This window comes from Labrus mixtus, chromosome 18 (genome assembly GCF_963584025.1).
Source record: "Labrus mixtus chromosome 18, fLabMix1.1, whole genome shotgun sequence".
NCBI lineage: Eukaryota > Metazoa > Chordata > Actinopteri > Labriformes > Labridae > Labrus > Labrus mixtus.
This window is the reverse complement of record NC_083629.1, coordinates 8,096,737-8,114,494: the sequence shown is the minus strand read 5'-3', so window position 1 is coordinate 8,114,494 and position 17,758 is coordinate 8,096,737. Positions and strand designations below refer to the sequence as shown.

Here is a 17,758-nt window from a genome sequence, read left to right as displayed (position 1 = left end):
GTACGCATGCACGGTGTGTGTTTTCCAGCGACGGGTTTAGTTTAGGTGGAGGGGGGAGAGAGTGAGAGAGGGGAGGGGTGAGGAGGGGAGGGGAGGGCGGGCGAGTGTTGATAGGGGTGAGTGTGTTTTCCTACGCTGCAAAAAGTGTCCACAGCGGCGGCTCTTTTTGGGCGTGTTAGAGGATGTACAAGTCTGATTCTTGTTCAGAAAAAAATCACAAATATAAATATTTAATTCATGAAAACAAATCATTTTAAATTTAGTGACCTTTATGTAACTAATGTGGTATTTTTTCTCAGTAAAATGAGCTTTAAAAAAGCTGAAGCTGCATCTTAAAAATACAAAAACGCAACAAAACTCTTGACAGAAAAACTTCTTTTAAAAAAGGATTAAAAAAATAAAATCAAAACTGTCAAATTTCCGCTTTCTTCAGATCGAATGAATATTTTTTAAAGCCTGAGTCAGACCTGAAAGCCTCGTGCTTGTTGGTACTTTTTGCAGCGTGCACGGCATTGGTGGATGTGTGTGTTTCCCTGTGCGTCATGATTGGCTGAGAGCGCAGAGGACGCCTTAATATTTAATACTAATGTTCCCCTGGTTGGCTGAGGACTGGAAAGGTCCAACCAATGTTTTTTACTTGCTTTAGTGGCTGCGGCTCCCTAATTAATTGCAGCTATCTGTCTCCTATCGATGTGTGTGTACATGTGTGTTGTGTGTGTGTGTTTCCTTTTTTCTCCCCAAAGCGAACATGAAATAGTTTGTTGGGCTATACTTTCTTTCTTCCTCTCGTCCCCCCTTCCTTCCTTCCCGTCCTGGTTCGCAGTCCGGACACACTGAGACCCAGCTGTGTGCGTCGCTTCTGCTCGTTGCCGTTTTCCCCCCTCAGAGCCGGTGATGTTGGATATGGGAGAGCGCAAAGAGGTGAAAATGATTCCCAAATCGTCGTTCAGTATAAACAGTTTGGTGCCGGAGGCCGTGAAAAACGACAACAACAACCACCAGACCCAGCAGCACCACCAGAACATCCACCAAAACCACCTCCACCGGACCGTCGGAGCCGACGAAGCCGAGCAGAAAGCTCCTCTCCCGGTAGCGCAGCAGGAAGGGAAACCGGAGCCTAAGAGTGAGTGTTCGGGCCAGGAGAGCTCCCCGGAGGAGAAGGAGAAGCAGGAGGAGAAGAAGGACGGGAAAGACGGAGACAGCGGAGGGAAGGACGGAGAGAAGAAGAGCGGCAAGTACGAAAAACCTCCTTTTAGTTACAACGCGCTGATCATGATGGCGATCCGGCAGAGCCCGGAGAAGCGGCTCACCCTGAACGGCATCTACGAGTTCATCATGAAGAACTTTCCGTACTACCGGGAAAACAAGCAGGGCTGGCAGAACTCCATCCGGCACAACCTCAGCCTCAATAAGTGCTTCGTCAAGGTGCCGCGGCACTACGACGACCCGGGAAAGGGCAACTACTGGATGCTGGACCCGAGCAGCGACGACGTCTTCATCGGCGGGACCACCGGGAAGCTTCGGCGGAGGTCCACCACCTCCCGGGCCAAGCTGGCCTTCAAGCGGGGCGCGCGGCTGACCTCCGGGCTGACCTTCATGGACCGGGCTGGGTCTCTGTACTGGCCCATGTCCCCGTTCCTGTCCCTGCACCACCCGAGGGCCAGCAGCGCTCTGGGCTACAACGGGACCTCATCGGGCTACCCGGGTCACCCCATGTCCTACAGCACCATGCTCACCCAGAACATGGGCAGTAACCACTCGTCGTTCCCGTCCTCTAACGGGCTCAGCATGGACCGGCTGGTCGGCGGGGACCTCCCGTATGCCACGCACCACCTGACGGCGGCGGCCCTGGCGGCCTCGGCGGTGCCCTGCGGCCTTTCCGTGCCTTGTTCCGGGGCCACGTATTCCCTGAACCCATGCTCGGTCAACCTGCTGGCCGGGCAAACCAGTTACTTTTTCCCCCACGTCCCTCACCCCTCCATGAGCGCGCAGGGCGGCGGCGGGGGTTCATTGCAGGCCGCCCGGGCTTCGGCCTCCAACTCCCCGCAGGCTCCGTCCTCCTCCTCGCTGCCCTGTGACTCTCTGCGGCCGGCCCTGTCCGCCTCTCTGCCGGCCTTCTCCTCGGGACTGTCCGGGGGATTGTCTGGGGGATTGTCTGACTATTTTACGCATCAGAACCAGGGCTCGACCTCCAACCCGCTTATACACTAACACCCCAAACCCCTCCATTTACCTCAACCCTCATCCACCCATCCTCCCCCCCTCTCCCCCATGAAGGAGTGAAAATCTAAAAAAGACTGGAACTGTAAGTTGAACATTTTACACTGAACATTCACACTGTAAAAACAAACAGACAGAATTATTCTAAACTCTAGAAAAAGAGGAGAGACTAAAAGAGCAGCAGAGAAACTCTGACAGAAAGCAGCCCTGAAGTTTGCAGGTATTTTTTAAAATTATTATTATTATCGCTTCTCCTCCTCCTCTTTCTTCTTCTCCTCTTTCTCCTGCAGTTTGACTCTCTGTGTGTACATACTGTCTGTTCCTGTTGTTGTCCCGGTTTGTCTCTGTAGTTCTGTCAGTCAGCGACGTGCAATGTGAGCCGCGAGAGAGCTGAGATCAGTGTGTGTGTGTGTATGTGTGTGTGTGTGTGTGTGTGTGTGTGTGTGAGTGTGAGTGTGATGTTGGAGGCATTACTTTGATAGAATGTGTATTTAAAATAGTTTTTGTCTAATTTTAAGATTAAAAAAAGCTGATAATAATAATAATAATAAAGACAAAGTCTAGTAGCCGGTGTTGGCCGCATGTTTGCAGTATTATTCGGTCTCGTGCGGCGCAGAAAAGAAGCGGCCGATTTTATTTGACGAATCACTAATTTTTTATTTCTTCTTTTTTATTTTCTACAAAGTGAAATGTGTGTTTTTATTTCTTTTTTTATTTTTGAAACGACTCTGGCTCCCGCCGGCACAGTCCTAAATTTACGTTCATTCATTTCTCCGTTTGAAACAATTCCTGTTCCTTCATAGACCAAAGATTCGGCTTGTAGGAGAGTAGAGGGTCAGTGTGGATCTGACAGAGGCCTGCTGTAGTCCTAGTGATGAGTGAATGAGTGAATGAACGGATAAATTCTGCCTCCTTCGCTGCTGAAAATGTCCATTCAACGAGATTTTTATGGCACTTTTTTTCTCCTCTTAAATCGGCTGAAATTTGTCTGGTGGCGCCGAGTTTTTAATTTAGAGTTCCCAGTGAATGTTTGTCGGTGCAGCTGGAGGCGTTGTGCCTTAACCCGCCTCGGTTTGACATCAAATGTTAAAACCTCATGAATTAAACTCCTCACAGAAACCGGAAGCTTCAGATTTCAGGCTGAATTTTGTGCGTAAATGTCTCGTTTTTGTGATGGATGTTTTCCGCGGTGGCAGCCTGTCATGTACTTTTTTTTCCCTCTGACTGTAAACGTGACCACCGCTCCAAACGGACGCTCACGCCTTTCTGCTTTTTTTTTTTTTTTTGTATAATTAGTAAAAGAGAGAGAAAAATGTCTATTTGTAATCTGAATATTTTGGGGGGTTGCTTCTTTTGAAAGGAAGAAGAAAAATGTAGAACCCCGTTTGTTTTCACAGAAGAAGAAGAAGAAAAAAAAGCCGACTCATTATCTAATACTACTTGGAATGATTGTCCTTTAATTGTCGTCTCAAAACAATTTTTCATGGTTGTGATACTATTGTGGTCTTATTCTTATTCCCGTGTTTGTCGCTTACAGAAGTTAAAAAAGAGAAAAAAATGTTTGAATCATCAAAAGTACAAATAAAAGAATAGGTTACATTCATAACCCGAGCTCCTCCCTTTGTCTTCTTTCAGCCTGCACACCGTGTTGTCTGTTTTTATCACCAGGTACCTGAACGCAACAAACAAACAAACTATAATCTGACTGAATATAATGTTCCAATTTTAAGGATTTAAATCCGTTATTTTAGATCTAATTTAAATGTGAGGTTTTGTAAATGTGATTCTGTTTTGCCCTCCATATTAAATGTGTTCATGTTCACGGGTTCAATGGGGCAAATATTTACAAAGCTTTCACATGTTTTCTTCAGTATTCCTGTTTCCTGTTTTGTTTAGTTTTTTACGCACATAGTAAAAAAAAAAAAGCTCTGCAGCGCGCGCGCCTGTGCGTGAAGCTTTACGCGTTGAGACTCACGCGCGTCTGGCTGTAAAAAACTGGGTCAAATGATGCAACCAGAGGTCGCGTTCAGGCTGCTGAAGCCTGACGGACTCTCGGTGCTCTTAGTTTTTGAAACAGTGAAACGTGAGGAGCTGCGGGCTGCGGCCTCCGGCTCTCTCTGCGGGCTTCACTGCGTGGTTTTGTGTGCGTGTGCAGAAATCACGCAGCAGATCCAGAATCAGTCTAATCTGCTTCACTGAGGGGCTCCATGTTTGTGCTGCAGTTGCTTCTCTCTGCCTCAAACTGCAACAACATCAGTAAAAGTTCTCCATGCAGCTGCACATTGATTTTATTTCATCCTGTTTCTGACTGCTGGCACGAGGAGTCTGCTTAATGTTTGCAGCGCGTGCGTTTGTCTCACTCGTTATTTATTCTACACATCTAACAGGAAGCTGTGAATTTATTAAATAGTTCTCGACGCTTTCCCTCAAACAGAAGTCAAAGTTTGAGTTGTGTTTTGGATCCTCTCTGGTTTCTGGTCTCTGCAGGAGCTGCTGCAGGTTTCTTCTTCTGGGTTGAGTCTGCAGCTCAAGTTGTGTCACAATAGTTTTATTTTTTGATCTTCTTAAATGTGCAGATTGAAAACATAGTCTCAGAGAGTAGGGGCCTTTTGGATGGAGCTGGTTTCAGTTTGTTTAGTTTGAAGTGAAGAACCTGAGAGTGTTTGAAATGTTGCTCCTTTTTCTTCCGGTTTGGATTCAGACTTCGTGTCTTTGTGTTACCGATGCTCGATGTGACATCAACACCTTAGAACTCAAACCTTATTATTTATGATATATCATTTCTGCATCAAGTCACACCTGAGGCTTGTCTTGTCTTTTGCTCTGAATCACAAACATCTGAACATTTCAGCTCGTTGTTTTTCTTTCTTTCTCATTTTTATCTGATTTTTTTTTGTTTGTCAAATTGAAACAATGAAAACAAAAAACCCTGAAATTGTCCTGAACCTGCAGGCAGTCTGAGAAATATTGATGTCCTCCACTTCCTCCATTTCTTCTTCTTTTGTAATTTTTTTTATTTATTGTTCTTGGGCAGTTTTTATTTATTTGTTTACTCACTTTAATGATTTGACTCAAACAAAGTGTGATAATAATCTAAAATATCTTCCTCACACTCAGAGATCTGTCATCATGTTCATCACATTCAAACTCAATTGAAGGATTTATTTCTTTTTTATTTTTACATTATTTAATTTTCAAAGTGAATCAATAAGACGTCACGTGCTTGTTTAGAGGTTGCTCGGCTCCTGATTGGAGGGTTTGGCTTCACTTTTTTTATTTTTTAAAGAATCACAAAAAAAAAATACAAACAGACCGAATGAAAATCCGATTTTATCACAAAAAAAATATGACATGAAAAAATGAATCCGCGCGGCCTCCTCCTCTTCATGTTGTAGTGTCATTTCGGTGTTTCAGGTGTGAGCAGGAGATTCACCTGCAGCTCATCCCTGAGATCTTTGTGTGTTTGTGTGTTTGTGCAGGTTGTTGTTTGTGTTGTTGTTTGTGTTGTTTTGAAGCTGCAGATGTGCCTCTGCTGCTCTCTGCGGCTGCGCGTCAATCTGAAGCCTCAGTGTGTGCAGGAATATTTAATATTACATTATCACATTTAAAAATAATTATCCAGATTATTTTTGAGTCTTTAAACGAAGATTCAGTTTTTTTTCTTTCTGCAGAAACCTGAAGCTGAATTTTCTCCTCTGCTGCAGAATCACAACATGTTTGTTTGTTTGTTGATTTGTTTATTTTAAAGACACGATGTTGTTGTTATTTGTCATCACAATGAAGCTGATGTCCTCGTGCATGTTTTATCAAAAAGCTAATCTTTAAATTCTGAAACGTCTCGTGCGTTTCTGAAGCTGCAGTTTGTCGTTTTTTGTTCCGGCAGATTATTTGTGTCTCATTTTAAATCTAGATTTTCTGATTTCCGTGTTTTTGTCTCTCCTCAGTCTCACCCGGATGTTTGATGTGGAAACTAAAAATCTATAATTGATGATGTGAGCACGGCATGCGCTCGTTTGGTTTCCGCGCGCCGGTGTGGAAATGACAGAAACAGACTTCCGGTCATTTCACCGAGTTTTTATTTCAAATTATGATTCCACGAAAATCTGAAAATTCCGCTCTTAGTGTGTGTGAGAGAGAGAGTGTGTGTGTATGCAGGTCAAAGGTCAAACCTGCATCCTGCTCCTTTTACCTGCTGTGATGCGTTCATGGTCCCTTGCATGATCCTCTCACTGGATAGTTTTTTATTTTCCGGTAAAGAAAAACAAATCTAAAACTTCAAAATAAGAGCTTCTACATGTTTAAAATCAAAGCATCTTGTCCCCGATATTTAACATGTTTCTGTTTTACACTCCCTGATGCACGAAGGTCTCATGTCTGTTTTTTTTATTTTAACTGAGAAAGAAAAACTTCTCACTTTTATTAAACCAATCAAATAAATGTATTTATATGTACATTTTAAATATAAAAGTAATGAATCATAAAATCATGTTTGATTCTGTTGGAGCTCAGCCTGCTGCGTTCACTGTCTGCATTCTCTGCAGGACAAAATAATTGTTCTGCATCATTTGTTGAATGTTTGTGTTGACTGTGCTGACAGTGAACACATCATCAGCTGATAATAATAATATTAGAGTGATGATGATATTTGTGGTTTGATTTGTCTGTGCATGTCGGAGCATAAGGTCTTGCCGGGTTCTGGTTCTGGTTCTGGTTCTGAAGCTGAAAAAACGATTAGCTCGTTTTGTCGCTGTAGAAAATGTTTGACTGACTTTGTTGTTTTCTGATCGTCTGCAGGGATCTGATCGATGTTTGTGTCTCTGCAGCTGAATCCGAGCTGCAGAGCGGTGTGTGTGTGTGTGTGTGTGAGTGAGGCTCAGTTTCCCATCATGCTCCTGGGCTCTGCTCCTGGAGGAAGCTGTTGCAGGTTCAGGAGGAGTTGATCTGTTCAGGGGGTAAAAACCCCCTCAGTGTTTGTGGCTGCACGTTTAGTCTCTGAAGACTCTTCATGAAGCGTTCAGGGACCTCTGATGCTCTGATTGTTGTTTATGAGGAGAAAACTCTGAATCAGTTGTGGAGTCATGTTAGAGGATTTCAGACAAACCTCCTCTCCAGGTTTCCAGGGTCCAGGTCAAGTTGTTCAAAGACCGATGTGTAAAATCCAAACCAGACAGTCGAGAAGGAAATTAAATCAGATCGATGTTGTTGGTGATGTAAAAGCCCAGATCTTTTTCCTCCCAAAATAATCTGAATTCTGTCTCACATGATATTTATTTTATTTAGGGACAAAGTTTAAATATTTACAGACTTTTTTTGTTCTTCATTCTGCACTGAAACTTTTCTTAAAAACCTGACAGAGTCTCTGCAGGGTCCAACATCGCTCTGAATCCTGTCCCTCTGGCTCCTCATGGACTAACCCTAACCCCCCTGGTGGACTGACCCTAACCCCCCTAGTGGACTGACCCTAACCCCCCTGGTGGACTCAAAGTTTGATTTATTTGTCAATCTGAAGCTCTTGAAGGTTCGGTATGCTTCTGGACCTGCCATGAAAAAGACGACTTCAGTTTCAGAATCTTGAACTGGAGGAACGTTTGAAACTCTTCCAATGTGAAACATTTAAATAGATTGATGCCAAACGCAACACAGGCTCTGAAACGTCCAAACATTCCTCTCATGACCTGAAGGCTGAAATTAAAAATAGAATCGTCTCGTGTTGATGAGCTCAAATAAAATCCTCTAAAGCCGAATTTGAAGATTCAGAGTGTAGAACAAATCAGTTTCTTTGACTAAGCAAACTACAGAACTTTCATTTAATGATAAAAAAAGTTTGAATATTAACGAGACTGCTTATTGATGAATTTGAGAATTTAAATCTAAGTAGAGTTTTAGCTTCAGCTCTCTGGAAGCTTTATGAAGAAACAAATCAACAAACCAAAAGAGAAGAAAGTTTGAGACGAGAAGCTCGATAAAAAAAAAATATCAGTTTTTCAGTTTCTGCAGCAGAAATCAATCCAGATAAAAAGTTCCTGGAGGATTTTAGGAGATGATACGGCGTGACGAAAAACAGACGAAATATTGAAATAAAATAACTGAAGACTTTCTTAAAAATATCTGACTCCCTGCTAAAAGAGACCCAACAGAGATCAGACTGTCCGCTCCAAAAACACAACAGTAGGTCGTCTGTCAAACAGCCAATCAAGACCCACTCTGTCTTTATTCAGGTGGAGACCTCTAGAGGTCGTAGAATGAATGACAGGAGAGGAAGAGCGTCTCAGTCTGTTTGGGTTTCATTCAGGACTCTGTCCAGAGTTTAAGTCTTCACCTTGTACGTGATTTATCACAGACTATAAATATTACTGTATGAAGCCTGATGACGTCACCCGTCTGTTCCTGCAGGGGGCGCTGGAGTCCCATCGATGGCGTTCTCAAACTTACTCTAATAAGTGTACGTCTTTAATCTCGACTGAGGGTCTCCTGAGGTGAGACGGGACGTAAAAAAACAACGCTGAAGTAACGTACGAAGCAACAGTCTATACACCGTGCAGCAGGAACAGTATACAAACGTCACCCCCCCTCCTATTGGCTCGAGGTGAATTCTCCTGATTATATCCTGCTGCGTTCTCACATCAGCTCACTCTGACTTTCTGCAGAATAAATACTAGACTAGCCAGGAGAAACTCCGGGGGAAGTCCGACATTTTTTGGCTGTTTGCATTCACATATACAGCTCCTCCTGGAAATATCCTGAGTTTTTCAGGAGATTTCTGCAAGTGTGAAAACGGAAGCACACAGAGAAACACAAACACACACGAGAGAGAGGATCTCCCACTGTGCAGGGAATGATGAACGTCCAGGAGGATTCTTCAGGGGCAGGCTGTGGGTAAACTGCTCTAGTTAACTCAGACACGTAAGGGCGAACAGATGCGGAAGAATCAGATCAGCTGACCTGACCTCTGATCACCTGACCTCTGATCAGCTCTCCTCTGATCAGCTGACTTCCTGTTTGCTGCTGAGATCGGCTGCAGAAACAACAAAGAGCGACTTTCAGCAGCAATTTGTTCGTTTCCTAAAAGAGGGCTGAGAGTTAAACGAGTCCCACTGTAACGCAAGAACCCCCCCTCACCCCTCCTCACCCGTCCTCACCCCCCAACAATGGAGCTCCCGGGGAACCCAATCTGTGTGGGGCTGATGCTATCGGGCCCATGTTAAATGGGGTGACCAGCAGTCAAAAGACAAAAGAGGCAACAGAAGGACATGGGGGAGGGAGGGGGGAGGGGGGAGGCAGAGGAGATACCCTTTCCTCCTCTCTTTCTTCAGATCTTTTACTTAAAACTCACTTTCCCTTTTCTCACATCAACAATGATTTCACTTTAAAATGAAGCAAAGTAGTCACTTTTTAATGCAGGTAAAACAGGAAGTAAAGCAGGAAGCATCAAAATAAAAGCATCAGGCAGGAAAAGATACAAAATCATCAGATTAAAATGCTGCATCAGTGAGCTCCTTACTCTGATGGTGATCCTAATCAGTTTCACACCTGAAGTCTTCAAATTATGTGGTCCTGTTACATTATGGGAAGTGTAGGATCCTGGGCTCCTGGAATAAAAAACAACGATTCAGAGACGAGATCACCGTTTATTAAACAGTAGAGCTCAATATTTAGACTCTTAATGAGTCAGCAGAATGATGACTGTGTTCATTCAAAGAAGAAATATGACTCATCACTATTTATTTATTGTTATTATTAAGTATGGTGGCCCTGAAGGTCAACTGCAAAAACATTTAATAAAGCGCAAAAACATTTAATGAAGAATGAAATGCTGAAAACGTTTTGCACTTGATTAAATGTTTTTACGTTTCGTTAAGACATTTAATAAATGAGCTGAACTGTTTTTGTTTCATGACATTTTTTTATTTTGTGAATATTTGTTTGTTGTTTTTCGTAAAATAACTTTTACGTATTTTGCTTTTACTGAAATGTTTTTTCAGTTGACCTTCGGGGCCACCGTAGTTTAGTTTGATAAAGAATGTAAAAAGAAAAACACAAATCAGAATCTGGTTTGACAAATGAAACCTCTAAAATGATCTGTGTTCATTTAACGTGAATCATTTTGTGATTCGTCTTCCTGTGAAGATAAAAAAAACTGAAACCACGTTCTGTCTCCTCGGGACTTTTAGTTCAATAAATAAATAATATCTAAATGAAGGAGTCGCCTCTGACGTGTTTGAACAGTTTTATATTTCCTCTCTGAGCGTCTCTGAAGATAAAAAACATTCTCATGATCGGATTTTTAACAGCTTCATTTATGAAGTAAGAACAGCTGACAGGAAGTGAAAGGAAGTCCGGCTAAATTATTTATTTGATGTGTTTTAAAAATCAGAGAGCGGTTTGTTGTTGATCAGTGAGACGAGATTCTTCTACAGCAAAGTGTGTGCGTGTGTGTGTGTGTGTGTGTGTGTGTGTGTGTGTTCATCTACAAACTTTATCTCTAATATTTTACTGTGATATTTTCACTTTATGTACATTAATAACGCTTAATTCACCCTGCAGTGATCTGACAGCTTCAGTTCAAATATATATTTAAATGTGTTATTTAAATATGAATAAGTTATTTAAAAAGTGTCTGAATCCTTTTTGAGTTATTATAAATATCCTAAAAGTCATTTAAAAACATCTGAGCGGATATTAGAGAGAGAGAGAGAGAGAGAGAGAGAGAGAGAGAGAGAAATGACTTTAATCTAAACATGATCAGATTTGAACACTTTAACAAACTGAGTGATTCAGCTGCTCTTTTCTCTTTTTTTTAAGATTGTTTAACATTTTAATTAAAACAACAAACAAACAAACAAACAGACATGTGATTTAAGAAACTCGTCACGTTTGTAAAAATATGAAGATTGAGTGAAACACGGTGGTTTATTTTATGATCCGTAATAAAAACAAATAGAAAAATAAAATCTGAAAATTCAGGGAAATTATGACCGAAAGTTAAAAAAAAACCACATTTGATTGTCAGATTTAATTAATTTTGTGATGCAGGAGTCGAGTCATTATTAAAATAATAGTAAATAATACAAAATAAAAATAAATGACCGTGTGTGTGTGTCTGTCTTTCACCGTGATGACGCGCTGCTGTGTTTTTTATATCCTGTTTTTTTTTCTAACTGAACACCACGTGACACCACACGTTGATCAGAGACACCTGCGCGCTCACGAGGAGGTGTGTGACGGGATGTGAGCTTGAAGCGCGCGCTCTACGGATCACTTTAACTTTTTTTAAATGTATTAATATTATTTGGCAGATTTTCTTTTTTCACGCACCGTGAAGCCCCGCCCCCTCAGGAGCTGTGACGCTGCGTCTGTTCCTACTAATAATTATTTTATTTCATTTATAACACAAACACGTAAATAAAAATAAAATACAACGGAGGCCGCAGCTCGTGCGCAGACTCCTCATCCGTTTCTCGCTCACGCGCTGTGGAGACATTTCTGATTTAATTCTATTATTATATATTATGTTTATAATTTTAAACTTATCTAATCATCAGAAATGAAACATGAGACTCATATTTACCTCTCAGAGAAAACACTCCGTGCCCCCCCCCCCCCCCCCCCCCCTGAGAGGAAGCAGCTGCAGAGACCTCCACTTTTCGTTTTTTAAATCTATTTATTAATTTAATGCCTTCCGGTTTGAGTTATCAGAGCAGGTTTAGTGTTTTTTTCTGCATCCCGTCGTTTGGTTCGTCCTGATCGTGTCCCCCTCTTTATTCTCTCGTGAAGATAAACCCCTCTGAGGAGGTCTGGGGGTGAGGTCCTGAGAAGCTTTAATCCCTGAAGAAATATTTAATTTGAATCCAAATCAAAGAGAGAGAAACTTATTTTTATATCAGAAAATAATCAAACATAATAAAAGAACAATAACCGAATACAATCCTTCAGGGTCACGTGGAGGTTTTGTTTTATTCCAGGAGGAAATTAAGACGTGAATGTGAAGCTGCTTCCGCCCTCAGTGTTACCTGCAGATTTTTTTTTTCACCTGTCCGTGAAGTAGGCTGCTGGAGCCTGACAGACACAGAGCAGGGAGAAATCATCTTTTAAAATTCAAACACGATCAGCGCGAGGCCTCCACTCTCTCCGCGCAGGCTGTGACATCACTCCCTACGTCACACTACCATATAAGGCTATTCATAATTTCACAATAAAAGTCAGGATCTCAGTCTCAAACATTAAACTAAAGACAACAGGACTCAACTTTTTTAAAAAGTGTAATGAATAAAAACGGAGACGTTGATGTTGATAACGAACTAAAAGTTAATCAGAATAAAAACTTTGAGTTTTATTTTCTGTTTTGTGATATTTATCGCTCTGTCAGCTCGTTTAAAAAGTTCCTGTTTCAGTTTCTAAACGTCACTCATTCTCTAAATGTAAGAATCATTCAATAAATAATAAATGTTCTTTAAACAGACCTTCTCAAAATATACAGACGTTTCATAAAGTCATTAAAGTGAAAAGTTAAAAAAATACATAAGATAAACATTAAAAGATAAATCAGTCATCTTATCAGTCATTTAATAAATGTTTGTTAGAGTGTAAATGATGATGTCAGTGGCAGGTTATAAAAAATTGAGAAACTCGAGAACAAGCTGAAGAAACGTCTCCAGAGTCTGCAAATAAAATGTTTAAAATCACAGCAAATACACACCTCGTTCTGATTGGCTGTCGGACATTCAGGTGAGCAGAGAGAATCAGTGACCGATCACCTTCAGTCAAACTGGCGTCCATATTTGATCTCCGTCCTGGAGGTTTGGGTCGTTTCAGACGAGCGTCATGTAAAACCTGATCGCTCCAGTTTGTCGTCTTTGTGACGTTATTTTAACGTTTAATTAAAAAGATCAGAAAATTAAATCAAACTCTGGTTCCTAAAAAAGTCTTTTAAAACTCAGATTTAAATCTTTTTTTAAAAACAGAAGTCTGAAGAAGTGGGGACCGCTTCTTTCCCATCGGAGATCAATATAGTTTCATCCAATCAAAAAGGCCTAAATCTGTTCAATACATCTCTGATCTTAGCTGGTTTCACTGGCGTGAAACCATTCAATTTATTCTTTACTGGTGTGTGACCATTTAAGATGGTATTTTACCATCTTTTACCCGTATTAAACCATTTTATACTGATCTTAAATTATTCATACCATTTTGCACTGGTGTTAAACTATTAATTCATGTATTTACTGGTAATGAACCGGGTTATACTGGTGTTTACTGGTGTTGAGCAATGTTTAACTGGAGTTAAAGGAGTTGTGTTGGAGAGTTAAACCCGCTACTGCCATGTGACCTCAGAGTGGAAGAAAGCTGATTTGAGGCCAAAGAGCGGGACATAAATACCGTAAAATAATTAGGATTAGTGTATGTTGAGACTGTGTGTGTGTGTGTGTGTGTGTGTGTGTGTGTGTGTGTGTGAGTGTAAGGTCTCCATTATTTTCTTCAGCCCCGTCGGGCCGGCTGTCGATCAACGGCGATTAGGACAGGGAATGTTGGCCGTTCACTTTCTCTTTCTGCTTTAAAAAGATAATCTGGATCTGATTGGTCCAGATGAGGCCCGAGGTCCCAGAGGCAGGACACACACACAAACACACACACACACACACACACACACACACACACACACACACACACACACACACACACACACACACACACACACACACACACACACACACACACACTCTCAGCAGGAAGTCGGACTTCAGTGTGTGTCTAAGTTGCACACATACGTTGGCAACTTGTCAGTACCAAAACATTGCCATTGTTTTTGTGCGATGTAGAGATTGTGCTGGAGTTTTTCTGCAATTCTCAATATTTTGTTGCTATGGTAACAGAACAGGTAAACACACTGCATCCTTTATAAATATTATTTTGGGGCTTTTTCTGCCTTTATTTAGAGACAGGACAGTGGATAGAGTCAGAGAGAGAGAGAGAGGGGGAATGACATGCAGGAAAGGAGTCACAGGTTGGATTCGAACCCGGGACAACAGCCTGCGTACATGGGGCGCACACATTAAATGCTAGGCTTCCGGCGCTCCCACTGCTTGCTTTTTCTTTCAATCATATGGAAGTATAAAACCCTGGTGTCATGACGACCCTGCTGCACGTGTTTGAAAATTTGCAGAAAATAAATGTTACTCGCCGTCGTCACAGCTAAAAAAGGGAAGCACATGGACTCACTTCCCAAAAGAATCTGAACATTTAACGTTTATAAAAAGATAATAAATCTTTCAAAAGGTTAAAGTTTGGAGGATTTTTCTCCTGCATCTTCCCGATTATAAAACAACGGAAGAGAAACAAACTGGATGTAAGGATGAGGGACAAAAAATCCACCTGCAGTTACAGCTCATCAACACAAGGGGTGCCAGAGAGAACTTAAAGATAAGCTAAACCTTTATTGATCCCTCAGCGGGGAACGTTTCAGAAATGTCAGCAACAAATGACAACGAATCAAAGCAACTCACAGTGAATAAAAAAGTTTAACAGTTCATAAATACGGAAGCCCGTAGAGGACACGCCTCCATACGTTTAATTTTACCGCGGTGTCCTGTTCTAATGGATCATTTCAGTCGTTCTCTCGACGTCTTGGCAAAATAACTTTAAGGAAAACCGCGTTGAGATCTTGAGAAAACAGCTGAAACTGACTCATTATAGGAAAACAAAGACAAATCAAATATCTGATGTTTGTCTGCTTTGGGCTTCCGTACATGAATACAGTTTCACAGCGTGGACAAAAAGGTCGGACATGTTAACCGCATCACGTAAACTGAACTGCTTTCCTTCTGACTTTGTGACGATGCTTTTGAAGCGGTCCACAAATCAAACGTCACGAGACACTCAGAAGATTCTGACTTCTGTGAGATTTGAATAAAAAACATTTCTGTTCCAGTCTCATGATCACAGAAAAGTTTCAAAATCCTGATCATGGACATGATGGACAAGACGGCAAAAAACAAACAAATGATCCGTTCAATGTCACAGTCTTTTGACTTTAAGACACATTAATAAGTGACGTTTCACCTTGAAGCTGTTTCTGTTGAACGTTTGTCGTTTAGAGTTGTGTTTTATCACAATCGTCAGAAACTTAGAAGGCAGACGGAGATAGAGAAAAAGGGAATTTTAAGAAATTTGAGCTGAGAAATCTCGACCTAAAATTCCTACATTTCCCATGATGCATCACAACAGACCACAGCTTCCCTGCTCTTCTCTAAACACTGCTTTTTTAACTTTATGTTGATGAAATTATGAATCAAAACACCGAACACATTAAGGAACGTGCTCTTAATATTTTAGATTTTAACGCAACCTGCAACTTTGAGAACTTTGACCTTCTTACTTTACGACCTTTTCGATGTGTGTGTGTGTGTGTGTGTGTGTGTGTGTGTGTGTGTGTGTGTGTGTAGGGGGTAGCTGGTGGTAGAGTGTGTGTGTGTTTGTGTGTGTGTGTTTGTGTGTGTGTATGAGTGTGTGTGTGTAGCGGGTAGCTGGTGGTAGAATGTGTGTGTGTGTGTGTGTGAGTTGGGGGGGTTCATGTGAACGAGCACGGAAACAGTCGACGGCTCGTGAATAATCGTTTTAATGAGAGTGTAAAAGCAGGCGGCTTGGCGAGGGCCTGTCGGGTTAAACAAACTCACCAAATCCGATTGTCAAAGTGCAAACTGGTGTCGTTTCAATTTGCCCCCCCGTCCTTCCTCCTTCCTCACTTGTCTTCAGCCGACCCCCCTACCCCTCGCCCTCCCTGATCCCGCCCCCGTCTGACCCCGCCCCTCAACCCCCTCCGATCAGTCCTTCCAATTACGAGACATAATAATATTTTCTTAAACCCGGTGTGATCTTTGGTTTTGTTGTTTTAAAAAGCCCGCTGATCCATGCGCGCTCCGCTGCCCGCCGTCAATGGAGCGTCGACTGGGACGGATCAGCGGCGAGCACTTCCTTTTCATCCGCTCACAGCGCCGATTCACCGTCTCACCACACACACACGCCTGATCAGAGAGTGTTTATCTCCCCTGTGAGCTGCTTCAACTTAAATCTTAGCAGATATTTTTTACAGCGTAAAATGTGAGACGTCAAAGTCAAAATGAGTTTAAATTAGGAACCAACGACAGATCGAAGTGAACATCCAGGTTCATCATGTGGAAGCTTTCAAAAACAAACACTCATCTGTGTGCTCTAACATCTCATGTGAGTCCGCCTGCAGCTTAATAACAGTAAGTGAAATTCATTTAAACACATATTTCAAATTCTGCAAATGTTACTCTTTGTTGTTTTAATCTGTCAGAATAACTTTTCTCTGTGTTTTCATGGAGAGTCTTCGGGTCAGATTCAAACCTCACGAACCTCCACAACCTGCAGGAAACGAAACGTCATCAGCGTGAGTCAGCGTCATAGCCTGTCGCTATATTTTGTAAGTTGTTATTTTGTCCTCAAGCACATTAGTGGCCATATTCAGAACCGCCGTTTCAACCTGCAATATCTACGCCTCTGTGACGTTTCTCCTTCAGTCTGATTGTTGTGGAGGCGTGATGGGGGACTAAGTGAGCCCCTGTCTGAACCATCTTCAGAGGTATTAAAGGGGGTTGAGAGACGGGTTCAGCTGAGCCAGAACAATTGGACGCTGCTGTCCGTCATGTCGACCTCTGACCTGGTGCTTTGCATTGTGGGAAACAGTATGAGAGGGAGACTGGTCTGATGCAGGCTGTAGACTTTTACAGAATTAGAACGACATCTGGGTATTTTTTGGCAAACTGAGGATCTTGTAATTGTAAAACATACATGGACTCTCTTCTCCAGAGAGCTGACCAATCAGAGGAGAGTGGGCACATGGGGAGGGGGGTCTTAAAGAGACAGCTACTGAAACAAACCGTTTCAGGCACAGGCTGAAATGAGGGTTTTTACTGACACCAGTATCAGATAAATAAGATCATGTAAAGCTGCTCTAAAGGTTTCACACACTAATGACATGAAAGGTGAACATGAGGAGAAGATGAGACCTTTAAAAAGAATCCTTGTTGTTGTCTTTTGAAGCTCCTGACCCGAGTAAAACGCAGATGTAACACGTTCTACCTTCAGGGGCCTCTCCGCTTTCTCTGCATCTCTGCAGTCGTCCTCTGCAAGTGTTCAGAGAAGAGCATCCAGTGTTCCTCCTCATGCTGGATGTTTTTCTGTAACATTAATGGAGAGTATTTATAACAGTGAGAGCTTCATGAATGAAAGGAGCAGCTCTTCATGTACCGAACACGATATTACAGCCATTCATCTGTACATTTATAGATATATATATTTATCTTTTATTTTGAAGGCCTAAGTGGACTTAAAACAGGTGAAACTTTCACTGAGGGAGAAAAACAAATAAAATCTTTCCTCCTGTTTAAAACTTTCCTGTTACGTCAAATTCAGATTTCTTTAAAAGTCACTGATTATTTAACACTTCACCATGTTTCTCTAAAGTCGTTTACACATCACATCTGCACTCTAGAAAATATCTAGATAACTTCAGGAGGAC

General features: G+C 41.9%; 1 protein-coding gene across 1 annotated transcript; it reads left to right on the top strand.

Annotated features, from left to right (window-relative positions):
* Positions 1-602: 602 nt before the first annotated feature.
* On the top strand, positions 603-3,826 carry foxg1a (forkhead box G1a). Its single transcript, XM_061062634.1, has one exon. The coding sequence runs from the start codon at positions 895-897 to the stop codon at positions 2,209-2,211; it is 1,317 nt and encodes a 438-aa protein (XP_060918617.1). The 5' UTR covers positions 603-894; the 3' UTR covers positions 2,212-3,826.
* The last annotated feature ends 13,932 nt before the right edge of the window (positions 3,827-17,758 follow it).